Source organism: Zalophus californianus, chromosome 6 (genome assembly GCF_009762305.2).
Source record: "Zalophus californianus isolate mZalCal1 chromosome 6, mZalCal1.pri.v2, whole genome shotgun sequence".
Taxonomy (NCBI): domain Eukaryota; kingdom Metazoa; phylum Chordata; class Mammalia; order Carnivora; family Otariidae; genus Zalophus; species Zalophus californianus.
Window position 1 is genome coordinate 39,558,970 of NC_045600.1, and position 18,299 is coordinate 39,577,268.

At 37.6% G+C, this 18,299-nt stretch overlaps 1 protein-coding gene across 3 annotated transcripts in view; it reads right to left on the bottom strand.

Annotated features, from left to right (window-relative positions):
* Positions 1–5,222: 5,222 nt before the first annotated feature.
* The window catches only part of PCNX4 (pecanex 4), a 36,417-nt gene continuing 23,340 nt past the window's right edge, over positions 5,223–18,299 (bottom strand). The window contains exons 9-12 of one of the 3 annotated variants that reach the window (XM_027570611.2): positions 14,966–16,002; positions 14,386–14,572; positions 5,889–5,967; positions 5,223–5,653 (exon numbers count right to left, since the gene is read on the bottom strand). In XM_027570611.2, coding sequence (XP_027426412.1) covers positions 5,646–5,653; positions 5,889–5,967; positions 14,386–14,572; positions 14,966–16,002 — 1,311 coding nt within the window. In that variant the 3' untranslated portion in view covers positions 5,223–5,645. Of the gene's footprint in view, positions 5,968–14,385; positions 14,573–14,965; positions 16,003–18,299 lie in introns of all 3 variants that reach the window. The other 2 variants (XM_027570610.2, XM_027570612.1) reach the window with 2 other exon arrangements.

Here is an 18,299-nt window from a genome sequence, read left to right on the forward strand (position 1 = left end):
GTCCTAGGTATGTTCCCAAGAGAAATGAAAACATATGTCCCTACAAGGACTTGTAAATGAATGTTCATAAAAGCTTTTAAATAGTGCCAAACTGTAAAAAACCCAAATGTCCACAACAGATGAATGAAATAAACAAAATGTAGAATATTCCACATAATGGAGTATTACTCAGCAACAAAAAGGAATGATCTATTGATACATGCAACAACATGGATGAATCTAAAAATAAAGAAACCAGAGCATCGGAATCTAGATTCTTTCTTTCTTAGGGGATTTTAAATTAAAAATTCAATTTCTTTAATGGTTATAGTATATCAAGATTTTCTATTTCATCTTTTTTTAGTTTTGGTTGAGTTTTAGGAGTGTGTAGCTTTCAAGAATTTATTTTCTAAGTTATCAAATTTATGAATGTAAATTACATTCAGAGTAACTATGGAAAGATATGAATGTGGTGCCATTGTATTACCTGTAAAGTCACTATTTCTGTATATTGTCTCTGTTCCCCTTTTTGGTCTGTGTTACTTTTGGTCTCTCTCTTCATTTACAGGATCCCTTTTAATATTTCTTGCAGGGCTGGTTTAGTGATCACAAATTCTTTTAGTTTAGTTTCTGTTTGTCCTGGAACATCTTTATCTCCCCTTCCATTCTGAATGACAGCCTTGCTGGATAAAGTATTCTTGGCTGCATGTTTTTCTCATTTAGTACCCTGAATATATCATGCCAGTCCTTTCTGGCCTGCCAGGTCTCTGGATAGGTCTGCTGCCAGCCTAATGTTTCTACCATTGTAGGTTAAGAAGCTTTTGCCTCGAGTTGCTTTCAGGATTTTCCTTTTATCTCTGAAATTTGCAAGCTTCACTAGTATATGTCAGCATGTTGGTCTCTTATTATTTTTGAGGAGGGTTCTCTCTACCTTTTGGACTTGAATACCTGCTCCCTTCCCCAGATTAAGGAAGTTCTGTTATGATTTGCTCAAATATACCCTCTGTCCATCTCTCTTCTTCCTCTGGGACCCCAATAATTCTAATGTTGTCTCACTTTATGGTAGTGCTGATTTCTGAAGTCTACCCTCATGGTCCCATTAGTTTTTCTCTCTTTTCCTCAGCTTCCTTCTTTTCCAGCATCTTGTCTTCTGTTTCACTGACTCTTCTGCCTCATTTACCCTAGCTGTTGGAGCATCCAATTTAGATGGCATCTCAGTTAAAGCATTTTTAATTTTGGCCTGATTAGATTTATTTCTGCACTAAGCGTTTCTGTAGTGTTTTTTTATGCTTTTTTCAAGCCCAGCTTTATCATCGTTTTCCTGAATTCCAGCTCTGACATTTTACTTATATCCATATCATTAGATCTGTGGCAGACACTATTACCTCTGGTTCTTTCCTTTGTTGTGAATTCCTCCTTCTAGTCATTTTGGCCAGAGAAGAATGGACAAATGAGAGAACAAAATAAAAAATACCAACCAGAACCCAAGCGAAATACACACCAGACAAATCCAAAGAGGTCAGAAATCAAAAAATAAAAGGAAAAAAAAAAAGGGAGAAAAGAGAGAATATAATCTTCCAGGTGGACAAAACAGGGTGATCCACTTGGTCCTGGGTGTATTTTTTTTCTTTTTTTTTTTTAGTTTATTTTTTTTATTTATTTTTTTTATAAAGATTTTTATTTATTTGAGAGAGAGAGAATGAGAGAGAGAGAAAGCACATGAGATGGGGGGAGGGTCAGAGGGAGAAGCAGACTCCCTGCCGAGCAGGGAGCCCGATGCGGGACTCGATCCAGGGACTCCAGGATCATGACCCAAGCCGAAGGCAGTCGCTTAACTGACTGAGCCATCCAGGCGCTCGGTCCTGGGTGTATTTTGGTCTGTTTGTTAGAAGACACTAAATCCCAGAATTGTAAAGAAAGCAAAACTCATATATATATATATATATATATATACAAAAATAAATTGAATACAGGGAAAGGAAGCCAAAAATGAAGAATATAAAATGTAAATGTAAAAATAAAAGTTAAAAAAAGACTTAAAAACAAAGAGTTGATAAAATAAGAAACTAGTTGAAAAGGAAAATTTTAAACTGAAAGAAAAGAATCATGGGAAAAAAACCCTCAAATTCTATATACTATTAGAATAGTGCTGGAGTTTTGCAGTTCTGTGTGCTTGGTAAAGTTGGTATTTCCCTGATGTTCCACCTGGTCCTCTGGGGGAGGGGCTCTCAGGTGTCTTTGCCTAGGTGGAGTGGCACCACCCTTGCCAGGGGGCAGGGCTCTGTGTAAGCTGCTTGGGTTGTTCTATGTTGCTTTTGCTCCCTGAAGGTTTTCTGGGCCACTTTAGAGGATGAAAATAAACATGGTGGCATCCCAATCTCCAGCCCCAGAGCTCAAAGATCATCACCCCCCCTGTTCAGTATACCCTCAGGGAAAAGCAGTCTTTGTGTGCACCAAACTCTTCAGACTTCTGTGGTGTGCACTTGTGCCATTCCTCCAGGAAGAGGAAGGAGGAAGATTGCCATGGGCCTATTGTGGGGAAGGCGGAGGGTCACCACGTTTCTGTCTTTTGCAGGTCCCCTGCATGGAGTGCAGTCGCTGGATTGTGCCCTGGTTCGCGGTTTATGGCAAACCAAGCTGAGAGCCCCGTCCCAGGATTGCTGACCGTATCTGGTTTCCCCACTCTGATGCTTGGGAACTCTGCTGGCTCAGGCATCCCCGTTCTTTCTGTGACCCTGGAGATCCTGAGACCACATGGTCTCACCTAAGATTTTGCCCTGCTTCACCACCTGAGCGCCTTTCAGGCAGGGACGTCTCTCATTGGAGCAGACTTCTAAAAGTTCCTATTTCGTGTTCCGGAGCTATGTCACTTTCTGGTAGCTGGTTTAGGGGAGCTCCCTCACCCCCCTCCTCCACCCCGCCATTTACCTTCCAACATATGCCCTCTAATTCACTTCTCCACACCTCCTACCTTGCAATAAGTGGTTGCTTTTCTATGTGTAGAATTCCACCAATTCTTTTCTTACATCTCAGGTTGAATTCATAGGTGTTCAGAATGATTTGATAGTTATCTAAATTCAAGGAACCAGATGAAACAAGGTCCCCTACTCTTCTGCCATCTTGCCTCTCTCCTCATTCTTTTTTAAAAAATTTTTTGTTATGTCAATCACCATACATCATTAGTTTTTGATGTACTGTTCCATGATTCATTGTTTGTGCATAACACCCAGTGCTCCACGCAGAACGTGCCCTCTTTAATACCCATCACCATCTCATTATCTTTTTAATGGCTGCTTGATTTCTAGTGAGTTCTTTCATTCTATCAAATTTTTTTACTTTTTCAAAGAACCACTGCTTTTAAAATTTTCTCTATTGTTTTCCTATTTTCAACTTCATTGATCTCTGTTCTTTATTCTTATCCTACTTTTGCTCACTTTTGGTTTATTTTGTTCTTCTTTTTCTAGCTTCTTGAGGTAGGAACTTAGGTTATTATGTTGAGACCTTTCTTAATCTTTTTTTATAGCCATATTCTAATAAACATCTATGTCTTCCTTCTTAGCATCCCAACTGTTCATTCTAATATTATTTGCCATTGCCTCGTAAAAGTTGGTTAAGTATACTTTTTAGGGAAAAAAAGCATAAAACAAATAAAATCTTATAATGATTTTTTATTATTTATTTATTGACAGAGACACAGCGAGAGCAGGAACACAAGCAGGGGGAGTGGGAGAGGGAGAAGTAGGCTTCCCGCTGAGCAGGGAGCCCGATGTGGGGCTCGATCCCAGGACCCTGGGATCATGACCTGAGCTAAAGGCCAATGCTTAACGACTACCCACCCAGGTGCACCCCTTATAATGATTTTTTAAAAGATTTATTTAGGGGCACGTGGGTGGCTCAGTCATTAAGCATCTGCCTTTGGCTCAGGTCATGATCCTGGAGTCCTGGGATCCAGCCCCGCATCAGGCTCCCTGCTCTGCAGAGAGCCTGCTTCTCCCTCTCCCACTCCCCCTGCTTGTGTTTCCTCTCTCACTGTGTCTCTCTGTGTCAAATAAATGAATAAAATCTTAAAAAAAAAATAGAAGATTTATATTTATTATTTGAGTGGGGGCAGGGATGGGCAGAGGGAGAGGGAGAGAATCTCAAGCACACCCCCTGCTGAGCATGAAGCCCAATGCAGGGCTCCATCCCATGACCCTGCGATCATAACCTGTGCCAAAATCAAGAGCCAGATGCTTAACCTGGAAGCAGCCATGTTTTAATATTTTTATTGGCTACATTGAACATGGAATTCAGAAAATGCTTCCTTATTTTTTTAAATTAAGATAACACTGACAGATAACATATTAATTTGAGGTGTATATAATGCTTGAATATTTATATATATTATTGTGAAATGATCACCAAAGTCTAGTTAACATCTGTCACCACACAGTTATAAAATTTTTTTTTGTGATGAGAACTTTTAAGATCTACTCTTAATTAACTTTCAGATATAGTCACCATGCTCTACATTATATCCCTATTACATTATATCCCCATGACTTAATTATAACTGGAACTTCGTACCTTTTGATCCCCTTCATCACTTCATCCACCCCTACCCTCCTCCTCATGCAACCACCAATCTCCTCTGTATCTATAAACAGCAAAAGAATGAAAGTCCTTATTGTGTCATGAAAATTTTTCTCCCATTTCTTTCCGCCTTTAGATACCTAAGACACTAGTAACCACTAGTCATTTGGGTTAAATCATTCTTCAGAAGCAGTATATTCAACTGAAAAGAAATGCTTAAGGAGCCAGATCTACGGAATGGCCTCTAGCAGTCACTCATTATGTCATATCCAAACATTGTTAATCCTGATGAACAAGATAAACTCATTTCCTTTCAGATATATCAAAAGGATACTGGGAAAGGAAGGAAAAAGATTTTATTGGAAGAGGTTTTATTAAAAGTTTTTAAGGTTTGGGGCGCCTGAGTGGCTCAGTTGTTAAGCGTCTGCCTTCGGCTCAGGTCATGATCCTAGGGTCCTGGGATTGAGCCCCGTGTCAGGCTCCCTGCTCTCCCACTCCCCCTGCTGCTTGTGTTCCCCCTCTTGCTATGTCTCTCTCTGTCAAATAAATAAATAAAAAATCTTTTAAAAAAAAGTTTTAAGGATTCTGAATTGAAACCTTATTGAAGTATATGAAAAGAAAATGAATAGATTATATGAAAACACTCAGACCATATTAAATGTCAAAACAAAACAGCACAAAGTTTTGAAAATACTATAAAATTTAATATTTCAAATAAATAAATACACATTATGCAACCTTCAGTAGGATCCATTATCATTACATGAAAACACTGATATGTGTGTATATCTTCTAGGAATGTAAAAATTACATAGTTGTTGACTTCTATAAGGCAAGCCACCTATGACATATTTAAGAAAGCATTAATAAATTCATTACCTAATCTTATACAAATGATTTATATTTGCTAAAGCCTACCACAATCCATAGGGCGCAAATGTTGGCCAACTATTTCTAACTTTTATGTTAGACAGTTTGTTTTTTAAACATTAAGATAGCTGAGAGAATCAACTTTACAGAGCTTAGCTTTTCTCAGGTATCTGACTTGTAGGAGGAGAAAGAGAAGTCCAGTGAAGTTATGAGGAATCACGTTGTTACTTTTCTAAAATGAAAAAATAAAAACATCTCATTTGATGACAATACACTTATAAGTCAAAATGGGCTCTAATACAAATGTATGGGAAGAGGTTTTGAAGAATAAATTGGATATCCCAGGGGAGGATCAGCTGCTTGTACCGTAAGGTTTCTTAAAAGTAGTGGATGAGCTTGTATACTATATCGCTCCTCATCATCGTTTGTGGCATAAAGCAATTCCCATGACAGATTGGCCCACTGACCTCTAACAGCTTCAGCATTTAACTTCCCAACTTGGATCAACAATTCTTGAAGGGTAAGTACTCTCCCAGTGTAAACTCCCTTTAAAGTATAAAAGGGGGGTGGGGGAGGAGAAGAAAAAGTTATATTCAGGCCTTCACATTTTATTTATAAACTTTGAGAAAAATTCCATTGTAGTTAGGCAAAGTTAAACAGAAAATGGTGTATTAAAATATACACATGAGTTACTTGTCTTCAGAATCAAGAATCACCTCTATTTGGTAGCTCTCTGAATAAGCTTGAAATGACAGCCATTCATTCAATAAACCAAACAGCAAAATCTCATCTACTTCTCTTTCCTTCTCTATTCCTTCACCCCATCTGGCCTCAACAATGCATTAGTCATAGATAGTAGACAGTGGACAATCACACAATAGGCTTTTTTTTTAAAAGATTTTATTTATTTAATTGACAGAGAGAGAGAGAGACAGCAAGAGAGGGAACACAAGCAGGGGGAATGGGAGAGGGAGAAGCAGGCCTCCCGTCGAGCAGGGAGCCCGGTGCGGGTCTTGATCCCAGGACCCTGGGGTCATGACCTGAGTGGAAGGCAGTCGCTTAACGAACTGAGCCACCCAGGCGCCCCCACAATAGGCTCTTTTTAAAAGTTTTATTGAGATATAATTCACATTCCATACAATTTACTCATGTAAAGTGTGTAATTCAATAGTTTTTTTATTTTTTTTATTTTTTAAAGATTTTATTTATTTATTTGACAGAGAGAGAGAGAGAGACACACAGCGAGAGAGGGAACACAAGCAGGGGGAGTGGGAGAGGGAGAAGCAGGCTTCCCATGGAGCAGGGAGCCCGATGCGGGGCTCGATCCCAGGACCCTGAAATCATGACCTGAGCCGAAGGCAGACGCCTAACAACTGAGCCACCCAGGCGCCCCTCAATAGTTTTTTTAGTATATTCAAATATATATAACTATCTCCACAATTTTAGAACATTTTCATGATCTCAAAAAGAAACTTGTGCTCTTTAGTTATTACTCTATCCTTTCATTCTCCCCGTCATAAGCAACCACTAATGTACTTTCTAGTTCTATAGTTTTGCCTTATATGGAGTTATCATATGAATGGGATCATAATGGTCTTTTGTGACTGGCTTAACTTAACATAATATTTTCAAGGCTCATTCATGTTGTAGCATATATCAGTACTTTATTCCTTTTTGTGGTGAATAAGCCACATTGTATGTATGGATATTGCATACATATTCCATTGTATGGATAAACCACAATTTGCTTTTTGATTCATCAGTTGATGGATAGTTCGGTTGTTTCCACCTTTTGTCAGTTATGAATAATGCTGCTATAAACATCCATGTACAAGTTTCTATGTGGATCTATGCTTTCATTTCTCTTGGGTATATACCTAGGAGTGGAATTACTGAGTCATATGGTAACTCTAACTTTAATCATTTAAGAAACTGCCAAAATATTTTCCAAATGGTTGTACCATTTTACATTTCTGCCAGCACTGTATTAGAGTTCTAATTCTCCATATCCCCACCAATACTTATTTGACTTTTTGATTTCAGCCATTGTAGTATGTCCTTGTATAAAGTGGTATCATATTGTGGTTTTGGTTTGCATTTCTCTCATGACAAATGATATTGAACATCTTTTCATGGGCTTATTTATTGCGCCATTTGTATATCTCTTTTGAAGAAATATCTATAGAGATCCTTTGCTCATATTTTAAATAAAAATGTCTTTTTTATTATTGCATTGTAAGAGTTCTTTAAATATCCTAGTAACAAGCCCCTTATCAGATATATGCAAATATTTTTCCCATTCTGTGAGTTGTCTTTTCACTTTCTTTTAAAAGATTTTATTTATTTATTTGAGAGAGATAATGAGAGACAGACAGCATGAGAGGGAAGAGGGTCAGAGGGAGAAGCAGACCCCCCACTGAGCAGGGAGCCCGATGTGGGACTTGATCCCTGGACTCCAGGATCACGACCTGAGCCAAAGGCAGTCGCTTAACCAACTGAGCCACCCAGGCGCCCGTCTTTTCACTTTCTTGATTCTATCTTTTGAAGCACAAAAGTTTTTACTTTTGATTAAGTCCTATCTATTTTTGTTTTGTTTTCATGTTTTTGGTGTTATATTTCAGAATCCACTTCCATATTTGAGATCATACAGATTCACTCCTATTTTCTCTTCTATGATTTTTATGGTGTTAGCTCTTATATTTAGGTCTTTGATTTATTTTGAGTTCATTTTTGTATATAGTATGAAGTAACAGCCTGCAGTTGGTTGAATGGTATCCCTCAAAGAAGATATATCTCAGCCTTAATCCATGGTATCTGTAAATCTTGTTTGAAATATGTCTTTGCAGATATAATTAAGAATCTTGAGATGAGATCATCCTGAATTTAGGTGGCCCTAAATACAGTGGTTGGTGTCCTTAGAAAGGGACAGGAGAACTGACATAGGGGGATATAGGAAAGGTGTCCGTGTGAAGACAGAAACAGAGATTGGAGTTATGCTGTCACAAGCCAAGGAATACCAGGAGTCACCAGCAGCTGGAAGAGGCAAGATTCTCCCCTAAAGCCTCTGTACAGAGATTGGCCCTGCTGGCATCTTGATTTCAAGATTTTGACCTCTAGAACTGTGAGAGAATAAATTTCTGTTGTTTTAAGCCACCCAGTTTGCAGTAATTTGTTGCAGCAGCTCTGAAAACTAATACAGGGTCCAATGACATCCTTTTGAATGTGGCTATCAGTCTCAACACCATTTGTTGAAAAGACTGTTCTTTCCCCTTAGAATGGTCTTGGCACCCTTGTTAAAATCAGTTGATCACAGCCACATGGGTTTATTTCTAGATTTTGATTCAATTTCCTTGATTTTTATCTCTATCTTTATGCTATTGCCATACTGTCTTAATTACTGTTGGTTTGTACAAAGTTATGAAATTTGTGTTAGTCTGACAATTTTGTTTAAGATTGTTCTGTATAGGGGTGCCTTGGTGGCTCAGTCGTTATGTGTCTGCCTTCAGCTCAGGTCATGATCCCAGGGTCCTGGGATTGAGCCCGGCATCAGGCTCCCTGCTCCGCAGGAAGCCTGCTTCTCCCTCTCCCTCTGCCCCTGCTTGTGTTCCCTCTCTCACTGTCTCTGTCAAAGAAATAAAATCTTAAAAAAAAAAAAAAAGATTGTTCTGTATATTCAGGGTCCTTTGAAATTCCATACGAATTTTAGAATCAGCTTGCAATGTCACAAAAAAGCCAGCTGAGATTCTGATAGGGATTGTACCAAATCTGTGAATCAACTGGGGAGTATTGTCATTGCATCATTTTGAGCCATGAACATGGGATGTTTTTTCATTTTATTAAATCTTAAATTACTCCTTTCAACAATGTTTTATAGTTTTCAGAGAACATGTTTCGTGCTTTTCTTGTTAAATTTCTTCCTAAGTATTATTAAGTAGAATTGTTTTCTTAACTTCGTTTTTAGATTGTTCATTCCTAGTGTATGGAAATACAATAGATTTTTTTATGTTTATCTTGTATCCTGTAACCATGCTGAACTTATTAGTTTTAAGTTTTTTAAAGGATTCCTTAGATTTTTCTATATGCAAGATCAGAGATAATTTCACTTCTTCCTTTCTGAGTATCTTTTTTTTCTTGCTTAATTACCTTGGCTAGAATCTCTAATATGATGTTTAATAAAAATGGTGAATGAAATCCTTGTCTTATTACTGATCTTAAGGGAAGGATTCAGCTTTTCACCAATAAGTATGATGTTAACTGTGGGTTTTTCATAGATGCCTTTATCAAATTGAGGAAACTCCTTGCTATTCCTAGTTTAATTATTTTTAGTACGAAAGGGTATTGGATTTTGTCAAATGCTTTTTCTGTGTCTACTGAGATGATTACATGTTTTTTTTTAATTCAATTGATATGGTATATTACATTGATTTTTCGATGTTAAAGAAACCTTGAATTCCTGGGATAAATACCACTTGGTCATGGGGTATAATTCTTTTTGTATGTGGCTGGATTCAGCTTGCTATTATTTTGTTACAAATTTCTGCATCCACCTTGATAAAAGATATTAGTCTGTAGTTTTCTCTCCTTGTAATGTTTTTATAAGCTTTTGGTATCAGGGTAATACAGGCTTTAGAGAATGCATTGGTTTGTTCCTTTTACTTCTTTTTTTTTTTTTGGAAGAGTTTATGAAGAACTGGTATTATTCTTTAAAATACTTGGGGCGGGGGGAGCGCCTGGGTGACTCAGTCATTAAGCGTCTGTCTTCGGCTCAGGTCATGATCCCAAGGTCCTGGGATAGAGCCCGGCATCAGTCTCCCTGCTCAGCAGGAAGCCTGCTTCTCCCTCTACCACTCCTCCTGCTTGTGTTCTCTCTCTCGCTGTCTCTCTGTGTCAAATAAATAAAATCTTAAAATAAAATAAAATAAAATACTTGGTAGAATTATGTAACAAAGCCATATAGTTTTCAGATTTTTTTTACAGTTAGTATTTTGATTACTAATTCAATCTCTTTAGTTGTTATAGATCTGGTCAGATTATCTACTTCTAATTGAGTCATTTTCGGTAGTTTGTATTTGTAGGGATTTTTAATATTTTATTTATTTATTCATGAGAGACAGAGGGAGAGAGAGAGAGGGAGAGAAGCAGAGGGAGAAGCAGGCTTCCCACTGAGCAGGGAGCCTGATGCGGGGCTTGATTCCAGCACCCTGGAATCATGACCTGAGCGGAAGGTAGACGCTTAACGACTGAGCCACCCAGGCGCCCCTTCAGTTTGTTTTTTTATCCAGTCTGACAATCTCTGCCTTTCAACTGTTTAATCTTTTAATGTTGCTATTGATATAGCAGGATTTAAGTCTGTCATTTTCCTTTTGTCTTTTATATCTCATCTTTTTTTTTGTCCCTCTAGTCCTCTTTTACTGGTTTCTTTTGCATTGAGTGTATATCTTCTAATAAAGAATTTTAATTTAATGATTTTTTTTACTTAAAATAAGTTATTTCCTCAGTGGTTGCTCTAGGGCTTGCCATAAATAACTTATCAGAATCAGCATTAGTTTACACTAATTCTGGTGAGATAAGAAACAATAATCCTGTACAATTCTATTCTCCTTTTGCCCCTTTTTGTGGTATTGTTATACATATTACATCTATAATGTTCCAAGCCTAATAATATATTATTATAATTATTTTACATACTTTTATGTCTTTTAAAGAAACTGAAAGGGAACAAGTATATATTTACTGCTTTTGCTACATTAACTTTTTATCATTTCTGGTTCTCCTTTATTCCTATGATTCAAGTTATCATCTGGAATCATTTCTTTTGCTTAATACAGCTTTGTTTCCACTGACTTCCATTCTGCAATTATTGGCAAATATATCACATTTCTATATGATACAGGCCTAACAATACATTGATATAAGGGAGCATGATGCTTCCAGCTTTGGTCTTTCTCAAGATTGCTTTGGGTATTAGGGGTCTTTTGTGGTCCCATATAAATTTTAGGAGTCTGTTTATTTCTGTGAAAAATGCCACTGGAGTTTTGATAGGAATTGCAGTGAATCTGTAGACTGCTTTGGGTAGTATGCACATTTTATTTTTTTTTTTTTTTTTTTTTTTTTTTTAAAGATTTATTTATTTATTCATGAGAGAGAGAAGCAGAGGGAGAAGCAGGCTCCCAAGGAGCAGGGAGCCCGATGTGGGACTCGATCCCAGGACCCTGGGATCATGACCTGAGCCGAAGGCAGACGCTTAACCATCTGAGCCACCCAGGCGCCCTGCACATTTTAATAGTACTAATTCTTCCAATCCATCTTTCCATTTATTTGTGTCTTCTTCAATTTCTTGAATCAATGTCTTACAGTTTTCAATGTACAGGTCTTTCACTTCCTTGGTTAAACTTACTCCAAGGTATTTTATTTTTTTGATGTAATTGTAAATTGTTTTCTTAACTTCTTCTTCTAATAGCTTGCTATTGGTGTATAGAAACACAACAGATTTGTGTATAGGTGATTTTGTATCCTGTAACTTTACTAAATTCACTTATTATTTCTAAGTTTTTTGGTGGAGTACTTAGGACTTTTTATATATAATATGACATCTACAAATAGTAAGAGTTTTAATTCTTCCTTTCCAAATTGGATGACTTTATTTCTTTTTCTTGCCTAATTGCTGGAGCAGGACCTATAATACTATGTTGAATAAAAGTGGCAAGAGTGGCATCCTTGTCTTGTTCCTAATCATACAGGAAAAGCTTTCAGCTTTTCACCACTGAGTATGATGTTGGCTGTGGGCTGTCATATGTGACCTTATTATTAAGGTATTTTCCTTCTATATCCACTTTGTTTTCTTCTTTAAGCATGGTTTCTTTTTTTTTTTTTTAAAGATTTTATTTATTTATTTGACAGAGAGAGACACAGTGAGAGAGGGAACACAAGCAGGGGGAGTGGGAGAGGGAGAAGCGGGCTTCTCGCAGAACAGGGAGGCCCATGCGGGGCTCGATCCCAGGACGCCGGGACCATGCCACGTCCAAGGCAGATGCCCAACAAATGAGCCACCCAGGCGCCCCTAAGCATGGTTTCTTTAAGTCCTTTGAACATTTTTATAATGACTACTTTGAAATCTTTGTTAAACCTGACATCTAGTCACTCATAGGCAATTTTCCCTCCTGGTGTTTGGGTCTGACTTTCCTGTTTCTTTTTATGTCCTATAATTTGTGTTCAATATTGGACATTTTATATAACACCACCACAGTTCTGAGCATTGACCCCTGCCCTCCCCCACCCCAGGGCTTGTTATTTATTTGCTTATTAGTTTAGTAAGCGGCTGGATGACTTTAGTGAAGTTAATCCCTACTTCCCCCACAAGTGTGAAGCCTTTGATTTTGGTTCCTCAGGGACTGCAGCCTTGTGAATGTCCACAGTTACCATGAGATGGCAGTGGTTTTAGCTGGGCTCTCTTCATCTATTAATTTCTCACCCAGCTGCTAAGCTCCAATGATTGCCAGGTGGTTGCTTTATGTTTTCAACAATGACCTGGGAAGTGAATTGTTTCACAGACTGTTCCAATTAAACGTGGGCACATTTTTTTACCCCAGGAGGGCTCTTCTCTACTGTTTCTTTCCCTGGTTCTATTTACATATTCAGCCTACAGTTTAGTTTATGTCTCTAACAAATTTACCAGTAGCCCCTTAATTACTCTTTACCACAAGCTCCGTTGTTTTTGAGAGCATCTTAGGTGTCTATGTATTCACACTGTTGCAAGTAAAATAATTTCCTTTGGGAGACATTTAGAGTTCTCCCTCTGTTTTTAATGGTCTGCTTCCCCCCACTGGGCAAAATGTCTTAGCCAGAGCTCCGTATCTGGGGGTGAGACAATGGCATGCTTCTCTCCGAGAGACACCTCTGCTTTAGGAGGTAGAAGGGGAGCAATAACCACAGGTCTTCTTGGCTTGCCTCTCCCAGTGTGGAACCTCCATCTTCCAAGGAGGTAAGGGTGGCCAGGGCCCCATTATTCTCAGTGGCACCAAGTCCAGAGTAAAGCCTCTATCCAAAGAGATGGGTTGGCCAGAAAGGAATTCTCACCTCTTAACGACACATACCCAGAACCCAGCCTCAGAACAGGTAGCTGGAGGTAAGATAAGAAATGTGAAGCCCTGACTCTCCCAGGAAAACAGTCTTCCAACTAGGAGCTGAAGTGAGAGGAGACCCTTCTTGTTTAGATCAATCTGAGGAGTTTCTATCTTGTTGAGTTGGGAAGGAATAGTCTCTCACTATTCTTCCTGGGTTTTAGTTGAAACTTTTGAATAAATGTTTCTTCATTTGCATATGCCCTTAGGACCATTTCCAAGTCTTTAAATGGTTGTTTTTTAAAACCGACTTTCATTATTTTTGATGGGGAGCACATCTATGGAGCTGCAATGCCAGATATGAAACCTACAATGAGCATGTAACATTGAATCACATTGTGCACACCTGATGACAGTTTAAATGTAATGAGAACAGCTACTGATTTCTTTAAAAAAAAAGTTATTCCCTATTTGGAGTCTCTGAATTTTCACAGGTCAGATTTGCTTCAGATAAAACACTGATATCAGCAAAAGGAATACTTTGACACTTATAATTTTTCTTCTAGGAGTCAAATCCAAAGTGATAATTCATGACTCAAATTTGGCATAGGAATATAATCCATTCAGTCAAAGATGTTATAGAAAATTAAGTTTACTTGGTTACCTTATAGGTCAGTTACTGCACAATGGCTACACATTTTTAATTAGCGCATATTAGGTTTGCAAAAGTAAATAATCAGTTATTCTAGGATTGTACTCTGTTGGCCATAAAGTCACAAAATGCCTTAATGATATGATTAATATATCCATACCCAGAATGTTCTATCACTTACACTTAGTTCAAATACTTTAGTTCTTTAAGGTCAATATATGAAAATGTTTAAAAACACATTTTTAACCTTACCATATTAGGGTCATATCCCAGAGAAAACAAGTATGGTTTTTCTTGTAAAATTGCTTCCTTCCACTTTTCATCAGATACCAAACCAATGTACCAGTCAGTTTCATATTCTTCAAGGCAGTTAATCAGCTCTTTAAAGTCTTCTATTGGACCTAAGCTTGCTTTATCAATCATTAGTTTCAGAGTATACCTTGAAAATGAAGAAACAAAGAACTTTAGAATTTTTAATAAAATTTATAAGATCAACTTTATAGATGAAGTTTGTTCAACCGATATTTTTAAGACATTGCACTAAAATCATACATATTCCAGATAAAAAGATCAGGGAGAAATGATGGAGTGAAGTGAAAGTGAAGAAATCCAATAAGCCATATGAAAAAATAGGTTCTCCACATAAACAAAAAGGAAGTAGAAATTAAAATGTACTCCTGATATAATCACAGTACATACTAAGCATTTTTTTTTCATTTTTAGGAAAGTGATTATTTTCTAAAGTTAGAAATGAAGACGTATCTCCTTCTAGGTTAAAAAAAATCAATATTTTTCTGTCAGTCATAGTTTATGTATAATCAAAATGAATTACCTGAAAGCTTTCAGTGCTAGCTGGAACAGTTCTGGCTTTTCTGTGAGCCAATCCAAGGCAAGAGACCAAGGCAAAACACCACTGTAAACTCTCAATATATGACCAGGACTGGGAACCATATTGTCTACTCCAAATAAACTAAAATAACAAGTCATTACTGCATGAACATAGAAGTCTTTTAAAACTTTGTCCTTTGCAATTTCTTCCAGTACATTTGAAGCATTTTGTTCTGAATGTAAACATTCCAACTGCCTTAAAACAAATTGGTACCACTCTTCTGGAAATAATGAGCTCATCTCCCTCATTTTGGAATTAGGCAAACAGTTAGATGTCCACTCTTCAGGTAAGCTTAACAAGTGAGAATGAGAACAACTGAATTCCATGAGAGGGATATATGCCACATCTTTTTGTTTTCCTTTGTCAACAACAGGGTATCCCAATATAACTGACTCGTAAAGACTGTTTTCAGGAACTGTGCCTATAGAATGATCACCAACCCCCTGTGATTCTACTGATCCTGGAATAGGCAAATTTATACCTGATACAACTTTTAATTGATTTTTTTCTTCTTTTCCTTTTCTGATAGTTGGCTCAACCCCAAAAACATTATCATCAGACCAATCATCCAAAATTTCTGAATTTAAACTATCTGTGTCTTCTGGGGATTGGGTTTGTGGTGAAGCATTCAAAGCAGGCAGGATTGTTAGAGATGCTTTCCCTTTATTTTCAGTTTTGTGAACAACCTCCTGCACGCTGGGCTTTCTGGAACAGTACTGGACGAGTATCCACACAAGTACTTTAATAAGGTCACCTTTAAATTCTTTTAAATTATCATGAGAATCAATTATGCCAGATAGAACGTTCCTGGCATCAGAATAGAGTTTTACTGGCAAAACAGTACAGGGTGTCAAGACATTTCCAAAGTGTTCATTAATAGAACATATTCTTGAATATTCTTGTTCAAAGGCACTTTGAAAAACTTCATCAACTCTTTGAGCTTCAGCAGTATGACAGGATGTCTCTTGCAATTCTAACCCCTAAAGAAGAAATAAGAAGTACTTGAGCTTATGATCACTTATTACACAGAGAAAAGCAACTACTTTTGTATATGCCCATGGGTTGGATTCTCATAATGAAAATATGGAAAGTGCAAAAAAATTTCTTTAACTGAAGAGCTACACCTTTACTCAAACTTATTGGTACTTTAGCACATTTGGTGCTGCACACAGAGATGAAAAATTATGCTATCTTAAAAGAAATTATAGACATGCCACTAGAAATTGGCAAAATTGGCTATGACCATAATTTTGAAAGACTCTATGTATAGTGAAGGTTGAATCACACTTACAAAAAACTTTTAAGATTTTATTTATTTATTTGACAGAGACAGAGGGAGAGAAAGTGAGAGACCACAAGCAGGGAGGGTGGCAGAGGGAGAGGGAGAAGCAGGCTCCCCGCTTAGCAGGGAGCCTGATGCAAGGCCTGATCCCAGGACCCTGAGATCATGACCCCAGCTGAAGGCAGATACTTAACTGACTGAGCCACTCAGGTGCCCCCCAAAACTGTTTTAAATATAAAATTTTTTTGGAGGGTAAAGGCAAAATTGGAATTATATAGCATACACAGTAGTTTTGTATCCTACTTTATATGACAGCATTATTCTAATGTATGGATATGCCATAATTTATTCAATCATTTTCCTGTTCCAGTTTTTTAATTATAATAACATTATCATCATACAGATTTATGTATTTATGTGTTTGGTTACTGTCTGTCTCCTCCAACTATAATGTAAATCCCATAAAGCAGCTCTCTTTTGGTTGCTACTATGTCTGCAGTGCCTAAACCAGTACTTGACACAGTACTGGTATGCAACAAATATATGTTGATAGAATGAATACCATGAATGTGTTTATTTTTTAAAGATTTATCCATTTATTTGAGGGGGGCAGGGGTAGGAGAGGGAGAGAGTCCCAAGCAGACTCTGTGCCCAGTGCGGAGCCCAATGTGCAGCTCAATCCCATGACCCTGAGATCATGACCCAAGATGAAACCAAGAGTCTGGGGTGCCTGGGTGGCTCAGCTGGTTAAGCGACTGCCTTCGGCTTGGGTCATGATCCTGGAGTCCCGGGATCGAGTCCCACATCGGGCTTCCTGCTCAGCGGGGAGTCTGCTTCTCCCTCTGACCCTCTTCCCTCTCGTGCTTTCTATCTCTCATTCTCTCTCTGAAATAAATAAAATCTTTAAAAAAAAAAAAAGAAAGAAACCAAGAGTCTGATACGCTACTGACTGCATCACCCAGGCACCCCTGAATGTGTTTTTATGTGAATTTTAAACACATTTTTATTACTTCTTTATGAGGAATCACTTGAAGAGGATGTATCCGATCACTGTTTACTATTATTATTGCTCTCATTGTTTACTTATTTATACATTTTTACAAAATTACCAGTGTCTTTAATAAAACACAATGCTGTCAGGTTGTATTAGGATCCAGAGAAAGAACATGGAATGTGAACATCAGAAGCCATTTTTAAATCATGGCTTTCTTTACCAGGTGTTTGCACACAATCTTGAGTAGATCACTTATCCTGAGATTCCTTTTCTCTTTCAAAGAAAACTAATCCTAGCACATAGGGTTGTGAAGATTTAAGTAATAAAAGTGCTTTGTTGGGGTGCCTGGGTGGCTCAGTCAGTTAAGTATCGGACTCTTGATTTTGACTCAGATCATGATTCCAGGGTTGTGAGATCAAGCCCCACATCCAGCTCTGCACTGAGCATGGAGCCTGCTTCACATTCTCTCTCTACCTCTCCCTCTGCCCCTCCCCCCTCACAATCTCTCTCTAAACATAAATAAATAAATAAATGAATAATTTTTTAAAAAGTGCTTTGTAAACTTTAAAGCACATAACATATAAATGTTGGTAAGATGGTACTGCTAAGCCACCTTGTGTCCAAAAAAATGAAAAGAAAAAAGGACTGCCATCAAAAAGTGTATTCTTACACATATAATAGAGCACAAAAGATCAATAAAGGATCCACTTTATTAGGCATTATAAAACATACCATTTTAAAAATAGAGCCTAAATGAAGCAATGAAAATGCCCTCAATATTTTTTTAAACATTTTTTTTTATGCCCTCAATATTTTGTATGAGATTTTGCCTTCTCTCACTTATACAGGTAGACTAGGTTCTCAAACTTTAGGTGAGTCAGAATCACTGGAGGGTAGTTAAAACCTAGGTTGCTGGGCCCTCCTCTAGTTTCTGATTCAGAAGGTCTGAGGTGGTACCCAAGATTGTCCATTTCTAATAAGCTCCAGGAGATGTTAATATT